The sequence below is a fragment of the Ruditapes philippinarum genome, unplaced genomic scaffold, assembly GCF_026571515.1.
Source record: "Ruditapes philippinarum isolate M1 unplaced genomic scaffold, ASM2657151v2 ctg2922_1_1_1_1, whole genome shotgun sequence".
NCBI lineage: Eukaryota > Metazoa > Mollusca > Bivalvia > Venerida > Veneridae > Ruditapes > Ruditapes philippinarum.
This window is the reverse complement of record NW_026865831.1, coordinates 57,493-72,646: the sequence shown is the minus strand read 5'-3', so window position 1 is coordinate 72,646 and position 15,154 is coordinate 57,493. Positions and strand designations below refer to the sequence as shown.

Sequence of the window (15,154 nt, the reverse complement as noted above, 5' to 3'; positions counted from 1 at the left end):
TGTTGAAAACCACTGTCATGTTAGAATTTCATGCCCTGAGGTATCAATCATTTTCTGGCACCCCAGGCCATGATATTTCCAAATGACAGTCTTGTCAATATGCTATAACAACAACTTATAAAATGGAAAAAAGACAGTCATAGACAAACTTTAATGATATATTTTCTCATATGTGTTGTTAATAATGTCTTAATGTGTAAGATTCAGTATCTCAAGTTTAAACTAAGTGAAAGGATACCAGTATGTGTTTTAATGTAAGGAATAAACATTGACTTAGCTATCCTACCTGTAACCTATTTGTGAACCCAAAGTGTGACACTAGTTATCTTGCCTGACAGCATTTTCATTCACAGAATTAGTACATTAAAAATTAAAACAACATTTTGTAAGTAAGATTATTGGTTTTTGCCAGTGTCTGTGTTTTGCTTATGAATAGTTTGACATATCTTTTAATAAACTAAAAAAAAAAAAAAATAAAGTCAAGTGTATGACTATTCTGAATTTGAATAAACTTACAGATTTTATCTTCCAGCTGAAGGGCTTTATAAGTCATATTTGTGCAGAGGGTCTTTGAGGATTACATTTACCAAAGTAATGGCTTCATTAGGCAACAGTATGCAGGATGGAGGTAGACCAGTTCAAGACACCCCTGATAAGCTTCAAGATCTTTGTATATTTTATTGCATGAACAATCTAGACATTCTTGTTGCATCATTGAATAATGTTAGTGAATCAAATGATGATATTTCATCCACATTCTCTTTGTTGCTTGGCAACAGATTGATGGAGTATTTCCTAAGTAACAGTTTACCAAGTGAAGATAAACAGCAATTTGTTGATCAATTGACACAGAACAATCAATTATGCAATGAAGTGATATTGACAAGGAGAGATGTAGTAAGCTCTGAAAATATTCAAGAGTTGGCTAATAATTCAATCCGAAGATTGCATCTCTCCATATTTGATGATAGTACAAGTGAAGTTACTGTTTCATACGAGGAATTATTAGAAAACAATCTTCCTTATTTAACAAAAGTATCTCTTTCTCAGAAATGTGAAGAAAGCCAGATGACAGGTTTTCTTAATTTGCTATGTGGACAGGAGGTTGATGCGGATATTGAAACTGTCGGAGGAAATGCGGATGATTTAGATAACTCTATAAATGCTAGTGGTGATCAGAACAGAGGAAAATATGATAATCCAAGCTTTTATGAGATGGTTGTTTCTAATACCAAGTTCCATGGATTCCAGATCAGAAATCTGGATGGACAAAATGAGGGAAGTGGGGAAACTGTTCAAGGAGCAGAGAAAAATACAGAAGACCAGTCTGATATTGCTCCAAACTTAAAATCTTTCAGCTATGAGTGTGTCTATATGGGAATGCGCCCACCCATTTCTGCACATCACTGCTATGGATGGTTTTATCATTTACTGACTGAGATATTGTTGAGGAACAAACAAATACAGTCTTTCTGTCTTGTAACAGTAATTTCAAACCCAGTAAAATGGTTCTTATCGCAACCAAAGATTCATTCAATGAAAAATATCCAGTCACTATGTTTGTCTTTCAATTGTCCTGAACAGGTAGCTGAGCTTGAGGAACGGGGCATTCCATATACAAAAGAATTCTTCTCCAACTTACCTCTTCTTGAAAACTTGAGGTAACAATACAGTTCAGTTTAACATTACATACATGTAGTTGTATTGCCTACTCCTGCATTTAAGCCTCTTATTAATGAACAGAGATTTCTAAAAAAAATGTGATGATAAAAGTAATTGAAAAAATATTTTTTTGATTTTAAAGATTGTTCATCATATTCTGTATGGATTTCTAAAGTGGCATGCAAAGTGCAAGTACATTTGAAATTAGTTGAGATCTACTTTAAACATAGTATGTTATAAATACCATGGTTTTCTTTTTTTTCTTTGTTCAAATGAAGAACATGAACCAGAATAATTAATAAATATATGCTTTATTTTTATGCAGACATTTAGATGTTTCCTGCAACTACGAAGGGGGAAACAGCGGAGGCATTTACTGTTATAGTGATAGAATGGTAGCGCTATTCACGCAGTCAGTCAAGAAAATGACACAACTCAAATCCATAGATATCTCAGGAACTAATCTTGCTTCAATCATTTCTCACAGTAATTCTAGGTAAATGTCTGATAATATAAAATCATGTAATTTTCTTATGATTGCACTTGATTCCCATTTGAAACTTATATTTCTTAAAACATCCTTAGATGGACCGTGACCTTAAAAAGTCTCCATTGCAGTGGGCTTTTTTTACATGACCCCCGAATCGCAAAAAGTAGAAAAAAGTGCCACAATGATGCATGCCAGCATGATTTTATCCGATAATGCATGTTTTCTTCTCTTTAAATGTATAACTGTGTGCAGTTTTATGCAAGAATTAGAAAAATAGATTGTGAAATTGGATACAAAAGCAGCTTGAGGACCTCTCGATGGAACTGTGCTGTAATCATTATTTTGTCTACAATACTTGTAATTCCATCTTATAAATCAGTAGAAAAAGCGATAAAGAATTGATTTATTTGTAAAAATTATAATAATATATCCATTTTGAATTTTAGATCAGCAAACATTATTGAAAAGATTTTCTGAAATTAAAATCAAATCAAGTCTACAGAATATAGCAGGTTAAATGTCATGTGAATGCCAGACGAAGTTACTTTTATATGCACATGGGTTTTTAATTCTCCAAATATCATACACGCTATGATGTCCTTGAGTTTTTGTCAACAGTTTTTGTGGCTATCTTTTCTATTATTCTTTTTGTCTAACTCTACAGACATCACCTCCTATTATAATTATTTTTTTCTCTTCATTTTCCAAAATAAATTTATCTAACTGTTCAAAAATTGAGATATCATCATTATTTGGTCCATAAATATTTGTAACTATATATGTGTTCATTTAACTATCTACCACAAACTATTTCTGTATATATGTTATGTTTTTGCAATAAAATTTGCTGTTAATTAAGAAGCATAGGCCACACTATTGTAAGTATTTCCACTGAAAAAGGCTGGTCCATCATAATAGCTTCTTGTAAAAGACATAAATTATCATACTTTTGTAAATTAAGTCAATTGAACACTTGCTTTCTTTTTAAATTAAATTAAATTTTGAAATTTATTATGTTATATTTGGCCATTTACAGTGATACAAAATGTACAGGTCATTGTATGCCTGGGTTTGAGGGTAGACAGTTTGATTTTCTTGGATTGTATGGCAATGAAGAATGTAGGCACAGTTTTATTCCAGCTCGAAGGGTTTGTATCAAATACTTGCTTTCATATTGTAGTCATATTCTTTTTTTGATAAAATTAGAGTAATTTTCATTTTAGGATTTATTATAAACTATATTTAGGGCCTCAAAAGTCTTCCCCGATCAATAGAGCAAGAAGGTCTGACTTTAAAACTGTATCAAGAAAAAAGTCATTTTCAGTGACATTTGGATCAGTGGACAGAGCTGAAGATCATTTAGCGGATTTTGTGATTAAATTTTTCTTAATCACTGTGTGATAAATAAGTTTTTCTTGTAATTAAAGCTGTTAAAATGATCTGATTATGAAAATATCTGTGAAAAGTTGTAGAACTGTAAAAATATACCTGAAGTTAGGTAGCTTTAAGTTGGTTGTTTAGAATACTTAAGTACAGTTGATGTAGGAAAAAAATGATATATGATATATAACATTGTACAGGTTAGTGGTGATGCTAACTTGGATCAGTTATTGGTGGCACTGTGGTCACTACAACACAACAAGGCTATCATGTTATCTGTACTGAACGAGCTACAGTTGTGGGTACAAGCACACTTTGTCACAGCAAAACAAGGACTACCAATGATAGATGTGAGAGTGTTTTCTTCTTCGTTTTTGCATATTTGAGCCGTGCCATGACAAAACCAACATAATGGGTTTGCGACCAGCATGGATCCAGACCAGCCTGCGCATCCGGGCAGTCTGATAAGGATCCATGCTGTTCGCTATTAGTTTCTCTACTTGTAATAGGGTTTGTAAGCGAACAGAATGGATCCTGATCAGACTGCGCGGATGCGCAGGCTGGTCTGGAGCCATGCTGGTCGCAAACCTATTATGTTGGTTTTGTCATGGCACTGCTCATTTCATATTTTAAATGACTTCTTTCTTGTATTAACTAAATTTTAGGGATGTTGTAATGTATACATGTAGTTCTCATTAATTATGGTTCTTATTAATTAAATAATGTTTATAGACAACACCTAAATTGATAAATGTTAATTTGTGTATTGTCTATAACATTTATTAATGAGAACCATTTAAATGACCAGGATTTAAACTTATCACTCTCTCTTTTAAACTTTTCATATTGTATTCCCAAAATTGATAATGAACAGTGTATTTAAGAAAGTTAGCAGTTTATGCTTAATTTAGCCTTAAAGTTTGATTTATGTGGAAATTTTAGGATTTAAGAGAAGCTCTATATTGATATATGAAAATTTGTTACAGTAACTGCCTGTTGATATATGAAAGTTGCTGTCAAAAACTTTCTTCCAAACGCAAACTTTAGCTACAGTTTTAGTATTTTCTCTATATTTGAGAGAGATACATAAAGTAGTAGAAAATATTTTTAAGTTTTACACAACAAATAAGCTGGTTTTTAGATTTTTATGCCATTTTTTATGTGTTTAATTTAAATCATATTGATTTGAGATTAAATTGTTTAACTCAAATTAAAACAGAGCAAATTCTGTAGTCTTAAAATTTGGAGAAAACTTAGTACTGAAAACTTAGTATTGAAAGTTAAGAAGTTGCAGACTTATTGTGATTACAATACTCATATTAAACTTTGTACACATTATAATTTACATATATAAATATATATATATATATATATATATATATATATATATATATATATATATATATATATATATATATATATATATATATATATATATACATTATATAGGGATTAGTAGAGTACATGGCTAAGATTGGAGATTGGGATAGCAGCTATGTGGAAAGAGTATATTATGAGGAAAAAAGTGTATGTGTTACACTGTAAGTAGCCTTAGGTTGTATGTGTATCTATATCGCTATATTAGCTTGTTTTTTATTCATTCTTAATATGGTTTAACATATTCAGTTGTTGTATTAGCTTGAAAGTTAATCTTAAATATAACCGTATCATAGATGTCTAGTAAATGAAAAAAACAAACATATTTTGTCCCATGCTAAAAGGCAATGTATTTGAGATACATTTGCACTTCTGATTATAGCTTACATTTTGATCACCTTTTTCTATCTTTGATACAATAATGTACTAAGTTGCAAAGTATGCTTGTTATATATGATGCATAAAATATGTTTATAAAATAGAAAGAATAAAGAATATTTTTATATTTTAGACATTGCTTGTACTTCTTGTTGAGGAGTAATGAGGTGAAAAATCACATCACCATTATACAAAAAAGGTAAGCCATTGTAATACAGACAAACCTTCCATCTAGTTTAGAACCTTTCTACAACCAAGCAAGTGCCCTCCAATTCTGTGAAATTAATTTCACAAACATTTATCATGTTAATAAGTTCTTATAAATATTCAGCCATCAAAAGTAATAAGGTTGGGTGTAGACTTTTTTAAAATTGCTCAAAATACGAGAATGATGAGAATTAAGAATATTTGAGCCGCGCCATGACAAAACCAACATAATGGGTGTGCGATCAGCATAGATCCAGACCAGCCTGCGCATCCTCGCAGTCTGATCAGGATCCATGCTGTTCGCTATCGGTTTCTCTACTTGTTATAGGGTTTGTAAGCGAACAGCATGGATCCTGATCAGACTGCTCGGATGCGCAGGCTGGTCTGGATCCATGCTGGTCGCAAACCCATTATGTTAGTTTTGTCATGACATGGCTCATTTGAATACGACTATTATTTTTATATGCCCGAAAGAATTTCGGGCATATTATGTTATACCCCCTGGCGTCCGTCCGTACGTCCGTCCGTCCGTTAGCAATTTGGTTTCCGGAGCATAACTTAAGTTCCATTTGGCCCACAGTGTTCAAACTTCATAGAATGATTGTCCATATTGGTTAGAAGACCCCTATTGATTTTGGGGTCACTAGGTCAAAGGTCAAGGTCACTATGACCTTAAAACTGAAAACAGTTTCCGGAGCATAACTATAGTTCCATTTGTCCCACAGTGTTCAAACTTCACAGGATGATTGTCCATATTGGGTAGAAGACCCCTATTGATTTTGGGGTCACAAGGTCAAAGGTCAAGGTCACTATTACCTTAAAACTGAAAACAGTTTCCGGAGCATAACTTAAGTTCCATTTGGCCCACAGTGTTCAAACTTCATAGGATGATTGTCCATATTGGGTAGAAGACCCCTATTGATTTTGGGGTCACAAGGTCAAAGGTTAAGGTCACTATGACCTTAAAACTGAAAAACAGTTTCCGGAGCATAACTTAAGTTCCATTTGGCCCACAGTGTTCAAACTTCACAGGATGATTGTCCATATTGGGTAGAAGACCCCTATTGATTTTGGGTCACAAGGTCAAAGGTCAAGGTCACTATGACCTTAAAACTGAAAACAGTTTTTTTAGCATAACTTAAGTTCCATTTGGCCCACAGTGTTCAAACGTCATAGGATGATTGTCCATATTGGGTAGAAGACCCCTATAGTTTTGGGGTCACAAGGTCAAAAGTCAAGGTCACTATGACCTTAAAACAGTTTTCGGAGCATAACTAAGGTCCCATTTGGCCCACAGTGTTCAAATTTCAAAGGGTGAGTGTCCATATTGGGTAGAAGACCCCTATTGATTTTAGGGTCACAAGGTCAAAGGTCAAAGCCAGTATTACTTTAAAACTGAAAACAGTTTCCGGGGCATAACTTAAGTTCCATTTGGCCCACAGTGGACAAACTTTATAGGATGATTGTCCATATTGGGTTGAAGACCCCTATTGATTTTGGGGTCACAAGGTCGAAGGTCAAGGTCACTATTACTTAGAAATTGAAAACAGTTTTTTTAGCATAACTTAAGTTCAATTTGGCCCACAGTTTTCAAACTTCATAGGATGATTGTCCATATTGGGTAGAAGACCCCTATTGATTTTGGGGTCACAAGGTGAAAAGTCAAGGTCACTATGACCTTGAAACTGAAAACAGTTGTTGGAACATAACTTAAGTTTGATTTGGCCAACTGTGTTTAAACTTCACAGGATGATTGTCCATATTGGGTAGAAGACCCGTATTGATTTTGGGGTCACAAGGTCAAAGGTCAAGGTCACTATTACCTTAGAAATGAAAACAGTTTCCGGGGCATAACTTAAGTTAGATTTGGACCACAATATTGAAACTTCAAAGGATGATTGTTTTGTGAAGGAGTTAATACTTTATTTAATTTCCATGTCTTACAAATTCTTCATCTTTACTAAAAAAAAAAAAAAATCACTTTCGGGCATATAATGCTCCGCCTAGCGGTGCTCTTGTTCTACATTCAAGTACAAATTAAGAGCAAGATACAATAAACATGTTCACAATCTATAATAAGTCACTATAACTGCACATACACTAACTAGAAAATAGTCATATTTGTCTCCATTCTTGTTCTAAATATGAAGGAAAAAATCTATACCAGCTTTAAAAATATCTTTGTTTTCACTCTCACACTCTCACAACCCATACTAGTTTTGTTAGGTAGGTTGGTAATTATTTTTATTGAACATTATTTATATGTGAATTATATGTATTTAAAAAAGAGAAATAAGCCGCGTCATGACAAAACCAACGTAATGCGTTTGCGACCAGCATGGATCCAGACCAGCCTGCGCATCCCCGCAGTCTGATCAGGATCCATGCTGTTCGCTAGCAGTTTCTTTACATGTTATAGGGTCTGTAAGGGAACAGCATGGATCCTGATCAGACTGCGCAGATGCGCAGGCTGGTCTGGATCCATGCTGGTCGCAAACCCATTATGTTGGTTTTGTCATTACGCGGCTCAAATTGTGAATGCTAAGCGACTGTTCAAAGATAAGAACCAAAGTTTCAAAGTTTTATTGATTCAATTAAAATACCAGTTTGTATATTTAAGATTCAGAAACATCAGAGAAATATAAACATGATATTTTCATGTGACTGAGACTTTGCTCCTATGTTTTATCCAAATTAATTAGGAAATAAATTTTATGGGTAGGTAACTTGAGAAGAAACACCACATATATGTTACATTATACATTACATATACATTACATTTTACCTTACCTAAACGTTACATTTTACCTCTGCTGAATAGAAAAGAGAATATGTTATATAAATTGAACTATGTAAGTATGTGTTTAGATTAAATTAAAGTTAATAATAAGTCTTGATATTTGTGTATAATAAAGCTTACTATAATGTATATTATATTTCACTTTAACCACACAAGAGTGTTTTGAATTAAGAGTGTTTTGAATTAGTTATTTGACAGTTAATCTACTACTTGTTTCCAACTTTGTACAGCTACTCAAGTCATGTTCGTTTACCTTGTCTTTCTGTTTCATTGCAATTTTCATGTATTTTGTTGTGAGCAATGCTTCCGAAAGACAACCCTTTTTTCAGATTTTTACATACCTTTCTGTTATATTCTGCTTAATTCCTAAACAAAATTTAATTGTAAATTTAAAAGCTTATGGGCTAAGATAAATTGTTTGTAGGGTAAACTTAACATAGAAACAGGGGGATAAATTAAGGAATGTTTTGCATAATTTGCGACAATTGCGTCCTAAAAGATGTACCGATAATTATACAGGCTATAAAAACAACTGATGAAGCATTTGTCATTTCGAAACAAAAGCTAAATATTTGATCATAAATTAAACCAAGGTTCTTATTAACTCTTTACAAATACAGATATATTTCCTTTCAATGTATATGTAAATATTAGAAATGTGAAACTTACTATTTTGTTTTAGTGTGACTTTCTAGTTTTACTTACTATACATCTGCAAAGAACTTTTTTACTCGATAGATCTTTCAGCAAGATTTAATATGGACTTCTACGATAAAAGATGTCAATATTATGCTTGTTTTTGTGTTTTTAGTGAAGGAAGAAAGCTTATTTTCATTCATTTTGGTACAAAATTTTACTGTCTTGTGTGACTCACTAAAGCTGCATTTGCAATTTTCACACAATTCAAACAAATTTCTGAGGCCCACATGGAAGATCGGGAAACCGAATGTGTAAGCCTCATTAAATAAAGTTGTTACTTACTTACTTACTTACAATGTTTTCAGAAACCATAAAATGTAGGACAATGCACTTAGTATTTATATTTAAAGAAAGTTGCAGTGCATATGATACATATGATACATATGATAAAAATAAGAATTTTACCAAGGCTCAGAAGTCGTTATTACTCGTTTGCATCACTATAGAAAGTCACATGATTCACCCCCATGACTATTTTTAGACAGTTGCACTTGAAATTGGTAAATTTATATTTTGTAGACAATTGATGGAGCGGCTGTTTGTTATATGTCACAATCTCAGTTTGAAACTTGACTGGAAGAGTTCAAATCAAGAAGTTAGAAACAAGGTATCTTATGTTAACTTTTACCCTAGGCTGTAGACTGAATTTTTGTTAGGGACATTGCCCTATTTTGTATTTAAAATTGTCCATTGATAATTGGAAAAATATTAACACAGTAGAGAATCTGGTCAAATTACTAACTGACCTTACTGTTTGTGGTTAATAGAGTAGACTGACCTGGCTGTTTATGGTCAAAGCACTTATGCATGTCACTTAATTTTGTGGGCTTGAAATTTTGTGGTTTTGTCACAAAGAACATTTTCATGGATTATTAAATTCATAGAATGTTTATTTTTTACAAAAGGCAAATTGTAAATGAGGTGATGCAAAATAATATTACAGCAAATGAAATGAAATTTCGTCAGATTTGAATTTTGTGGATTGACCTATCCATGAAAACCACGAAAATAAGTTCCCTATGAATAATAATGTTTTTGCCGTCAGAGATCAGGCTGACCTTACTGTATATGGTTAGACAACTTAACAGTTGTCAGGCTGTCCTGATTTATACCAGTCATCACCACTGGCATTCATTTAGTGATTAGTGTAAGATAGATCTTTTAATTTTTTAATATTTCAATTACAAGATGTGAATAAAAGTTTAGTATAAGAAAATATATATATATATTTGTAATTAAAAACTGTTTGAACCACATGAAAATGCAGTTTTGTAGAATTGCAATATTTTAAGATATACTATGCTCATCCTTGAGCACAGAAATTTATTGAAATCTGTTAGATTCTTACTATATATGTCTAATTTTAATAATAGAATGAATATACTATGTATGGGAAGCTGCATTCCCTATTGCAAGTCATGTAAAGTTGGTCTTATCTTAAAGAAAAACTTGCCAATTTTTTGTGTCGCCTCTACGGAGTAGTGGCGACATATAGGGATCACTTCTCCGTCGTCTGTCTGTACGTCTGTCCGTCCGTCCGTCACAAAACTTGTCCGGACTACTCCTCATAAACTACTGGTGCAATTTCATCCAAACTTTACAGGAATGATCAGTACCAAGTCTAGTTGTGCATATTGTCAGCATTTTCCGGTTCAATGATTTTTGTCAGAGTTATGGCCCTTTAATAATTTTTATTTTTAAAGTTTGTCCGGACTACTTCTCTTATACCACTAATGAAATTTCAATGAAACTTTACAGGATTGATCTGTAGCTCAAGTCCTTGCGCATATTGCACGGGTTGTCTGGTTGAATGATTTTTAGCCGAGTTATGGCCCTTTGATAAAAAGGTGTTTTCTTCTGTGTGTTGCCAGATACACAAAAGCTTGTCCGGACTACTCCTCATAAACTACTGGTGCAATTTTATCCAAACTTTATAGGAATGATCAGTACCAAGTCCAGTTGTGCACTGTCCGTCTGTCACAAAATTTGTCCAAACATGAAATTGGCCATCATGAGGCGACACATGTTATCACTGATCGCTCTTGTTTTAATTACACTATAATATTCACCACCTATAGTGTGCAGAATTTTAAACATAACATATTTACTTTGTGTGAAGACAAAACATGTTTATTTTATATTTACAAAGAGACTGTGTAGCAATTATCAATATTTTCTAATATCAAATCTGAGCATAGTATATCTTTAACAACTTTGTATTATTTGTCTTGAACACATTTATATTTAGCAACATCAATTTTTTTCTCTTGTAAAAGTAAGTCTTTTTTTATGTAACAACTGATTATGTATATAATTGCTAGATAAAAGGCAGTCCACACCTTCCCTATATAATTGCTAGATAAAAGGCAGTCCACACCTTCCCTCAAAAAGAGCAAAACAAACAAAAAATGCAAAGGGTGGGGGGGACAATAAAATCATAAGTACAAAACTCATCATTGTTAACAATACATAGTGATCATATTTATGAATCGTTGCGGACTTGATCTGAAATACTTTTTTTGTGTTCCTCAGGAAGTTATTACAAGACAAGTAACAAATATTTGAAATATGAATTATGTTCATTCTATATCATTTTAGGCTTAAACAATTTGTAAATGTTTTTTTTTTCTTTTATATAATGAAATTGTAATGTTTTTGAGAATAAATAAGGCTTTAATATTAGATAATGTTCTTTATTATTGCTAGATTCTGAGGGTTGCAATGTTGCTAGTCCTGATTTTAGATCTGGAAGTTACAGTTGTAAGTATGATTATCACGATATCAACACTGTACTCCACCCTGTACATATAAAACATTGATGGTCATATGGTATTTTTAATTTATCATCCATTATTGTGTTCTAAGTGAGCCATATTTTGCTAAAATGTAGGAAAAAATCATCAACTTTGTTCCTTCAATTACCATCTTTTGACTAGACATATACATGTATGTGTGAATATTTGGCAGTTTTTAAGCCTATTATTATTTTAACTGTATAAAGTATATAGGTTGCTGACTAGCAAAGTGCTTTTTTTCCTCCCCTTGGACCTGTCTTTTGAATAATATAATGAATTAAAAACATTTATTGCATTATTGTTTATATATTATATACAGGTTTATAGCTACAGATTTGAGCAATATATACAACTTCTGTTGGAGATTTTTCATGGTCCAGCCAAACCAGCACAGAAATTATTGTCCCTACGTCTATTACATTCTGCATGCAGGATCAGCCAAGAGTATAAAGCTGTTGCTGGTGGCAAAGTGCAACTTGTAAAGGTAAATTTAAAATTCTATATTATTAAAAACAATATTATTATTATGCCCCCGCCATGTAATGGCCGGGGCATATAGTGTTACCCTGTTCCGTCATTCCGTCCTTCCGTCCTTCCGTCCTTCCGTCATTCTGTCATTCCGTCATCATCAGTTTCCGTTCATTATCTTAAGAACGGTTGCACACATTCAACTCAAATTTGACATATGAATATGTCATGACAAAATACAGGTCAAGTTCGAATTTGGTCATGGTTCGATGATTTTTGACAGAGTTATGCCCCTTTTACTTTGAAAATAATATGAAATTTCAGTTTCCGTTCATTATCTCCCCAACGGTACAACACATTCAACTCAAACTTGACATATGGATATGCCATGACAAAATACAGGTCAAGTTCGAATTTGGTCATGGTTCGATGATTTTTGGCAGAGTTATGCCCCTTTTACTTTGAAAATAATATGAAATTTTCAGTTTCCGTTCATTATCTCCCCAACGGTACAACACATTCAACTCAAACTTGACATATAGATATGTCATTAGAAAATACAGGCCAAGTTGGAATTTGGTCATGGTTCGATGATTTTTGGCAGAGTTATGCCCCTTTTACTTTGAAAATAATGTGAAATTTTCAGTTTCCGTTCATTATCTTCCCAACGGTACAACACATTCAACTCAAACTTGACATATGGATGCGTCAAAAGAATGCGCAGGTCATGTTCAAATTTGGTCATGGTTCAATGATTTTTGGCAGAGTTATGCCCCCTTTACTTTGAAAATAATGTGAAATTTTCAGTTTCCGTTCATTATCTCCCCAACGGTACAACACATTCAACTCAAACTTGACATATGGATATGTCATGAGAAAATACAGGTAAAGTTCGAATTTGGTCATGGTTCGATGATTTTTGGCAGAGTTATGCCCCTTTTACTTTGAAAATAATATGAAATTTTCAGTTTCCGTTCATTATCTCCCCAACGGTACAACACATTCAACTCAAACTTGACATATGGATATGTCATTAGAAAATACAGGCCAAGAACGAATTTGGTCATGGTTCGATGATTTTTGGCAGAGTTATGCCCCTTTTACTTTGAAAATAATGTGAATTTTCAGTTTCCGTTCATTATCTCCCCAACGGTACAACACATTCAACTCAAACTTGACATATGGATATGTCATGACAAAATACAGGTCAAGTTCGAATTTGGTCATGGTTCGATGATTTTTGGCAGAGTTATGCCCCTTTTACTTTGAAAATAATATGAAATTTTCAGTTTCCGTTTATTATCTTCCCAACGGTACAACACATTCAACTCAAACTTGACATATGGATATGTTATTAGAAAATACAGGCCAAGTTCGAATTTGGTCATGGTTCGTTGATTTTTGGCAGAGTTATGCCCCTTTTACTTTGAAAATAATGTGAAATTTTCAGTTTCCGTTCATTATCTTCACAACGGTACAACACATTCAACTCAAACTTGACATATGGATGCGTCAAAAGAATGCGCAGGTCATGTTCAAATTTGGTCATGGTTCAATGATTTTTGGCTGAGTTATGCCCCTTTCACTTTGAAAGTAATATGAAATTTTCAGTTTCCGTTTATTATCTCCCCAACAGTACAACACATTCAACTCAAATTTGACATATGGATGCGTCAAAAGAATGCGCAGGTCATGTTCAAATTTGGTCATGGTTCAATGATTTTTGGCTGAGTTATGCCCCTTTCACTTTGAAAGTAATATGAAATTTTCAGTTTCCGTTTATTATCTCCCCAATGGTACAACACATTCAACTCAAATTTGACATATGGATATGTTTTTGGAATGCCCAGGCCAAGTTGGAATTTGGTCATGGTTCAATGATTTTTGGCAGAGTTATGCCCCTTTCACTTTGAAAATAATATGAAATTTACAGTTTCTGTTCATTATCTACCCAACAGTGTTACATATTCAACTTAAATTTGACATATGGATATGTCAAAGGAATGGGCAGGTCAAGTTGAAATTTGGTCAGGGTTTGATGATTTTTTTTGCAGAGTTATGTCCCTTTCACTTTGAAAATAATATAGATACATCTTAGGAATAAGCAGTTTAAGTATGAATTTGGTTGTGGTTCAATGATTTTAGACAAACTTATCTTTCCTGAATGTTGGAAAAATTTTGTACTTTCAGTTTCAGCACTCATACTTTTAGCCATTATTTTGGCTACAAATATGAAATATGTTATTTTTAAAAGGTTAAGACTGAATAATTTCAGTGTCTTGAACATTGTATGAAAATGGTTTGTGTTAACATTTTAAAGTTTTAAGGGCTTTGAACTTAAAATGAAAAAAATAATTAATGCACCATCTGAAATTTTGGCTGCATGCGGGGGCATCCGTGGCATGATGACACATTTCTAGTTCTATTTGTTTTGAGATAGACTTTAAACAAGTTTTTGTAGTACATGTGTTTTTTTTTCAGTATTTAAGTTCATTAATGAATATTAGGAGTGTCACGGTTAGAAAAAATGCTAACTGTTTAAACGGCGATCTAATAACTTTGTTAAATATTTAACCAGCTGTACTAATAAAATCCTCAGATATTTCAACATTAGATTTGTTTTCTGAATGATAAATGCGTCAAATACTAACCTTGGTTACTGGATGTTGGATTTTCCGACCGTACCCATTTAAACAGATAAACGTGAAACCCCTAATGAATATTATGCATACTGCAGACTCATTAGAACATGTTTGTTGAATTTTATACCAGAGATGAGAGGGAAATGATTGTTTGAAAACAATAAACCAGGATATTGCTTGTCACATACACAATAATTCATGTTGAAAAATGGAAAATTGTTGCTTAATGATTTTGTAAAAGAGCACTCTCTTAAAA

At 33.0% G+C, this 15,154-nt stretch overlaps 1 protein-coding gene across 1 annotated transcript in view; it reads left to right on the top strand.

The window, feature by feature from the left end:
• The window catches only part of LOC132730465 (protein zer-1 homolog), a 31,004-nt gene that overhangs the window by 2,091 nt on the left and 13,759 nt on the right, over positions 1 to 15,154 (top strand). Inside the window, exons 2-10 of the mRNA XM_060716390.1 lie at positions 533 to 1,661; positions 1,988 to 2,158; positions 3,189 to 3,300; positions 3,733 to 3,882; positions 4,982 to 5,073; positions 5,421 to 5,486; positions 9,513 to 9,600; positions 11,700 to 11,753; positions 12,108 to 12,272. Coding sequence (XP_060572373.1) covers positions 595 to 1,661; positions 1,988 to 2,158; positions 3,189 to 3,300; positions 3,733 to 3,882; positions 4,982 to 5,073; positions 5,421 to 5,486; positions 9,513 to 9,600; positions 11,700 to 11,753; positions 12,108 to 12,272 — 1,965 coding nt within the window. The 5' untranslated portion in view covers positions 533 to 594. The remainder of the gene's footprint in view (positions 1 to 532; positions 1,662 to 1,987; positions 2,159 to 3,188; positions 3,301 to 3,732; positions 3,883 to 4,981; positions 5,074 to 5,420; positions 5,487 to 9,512; positions 9,601 to 11,699; positions 11,754 to 12,107; positions 12,273 to 15,154) is intronic.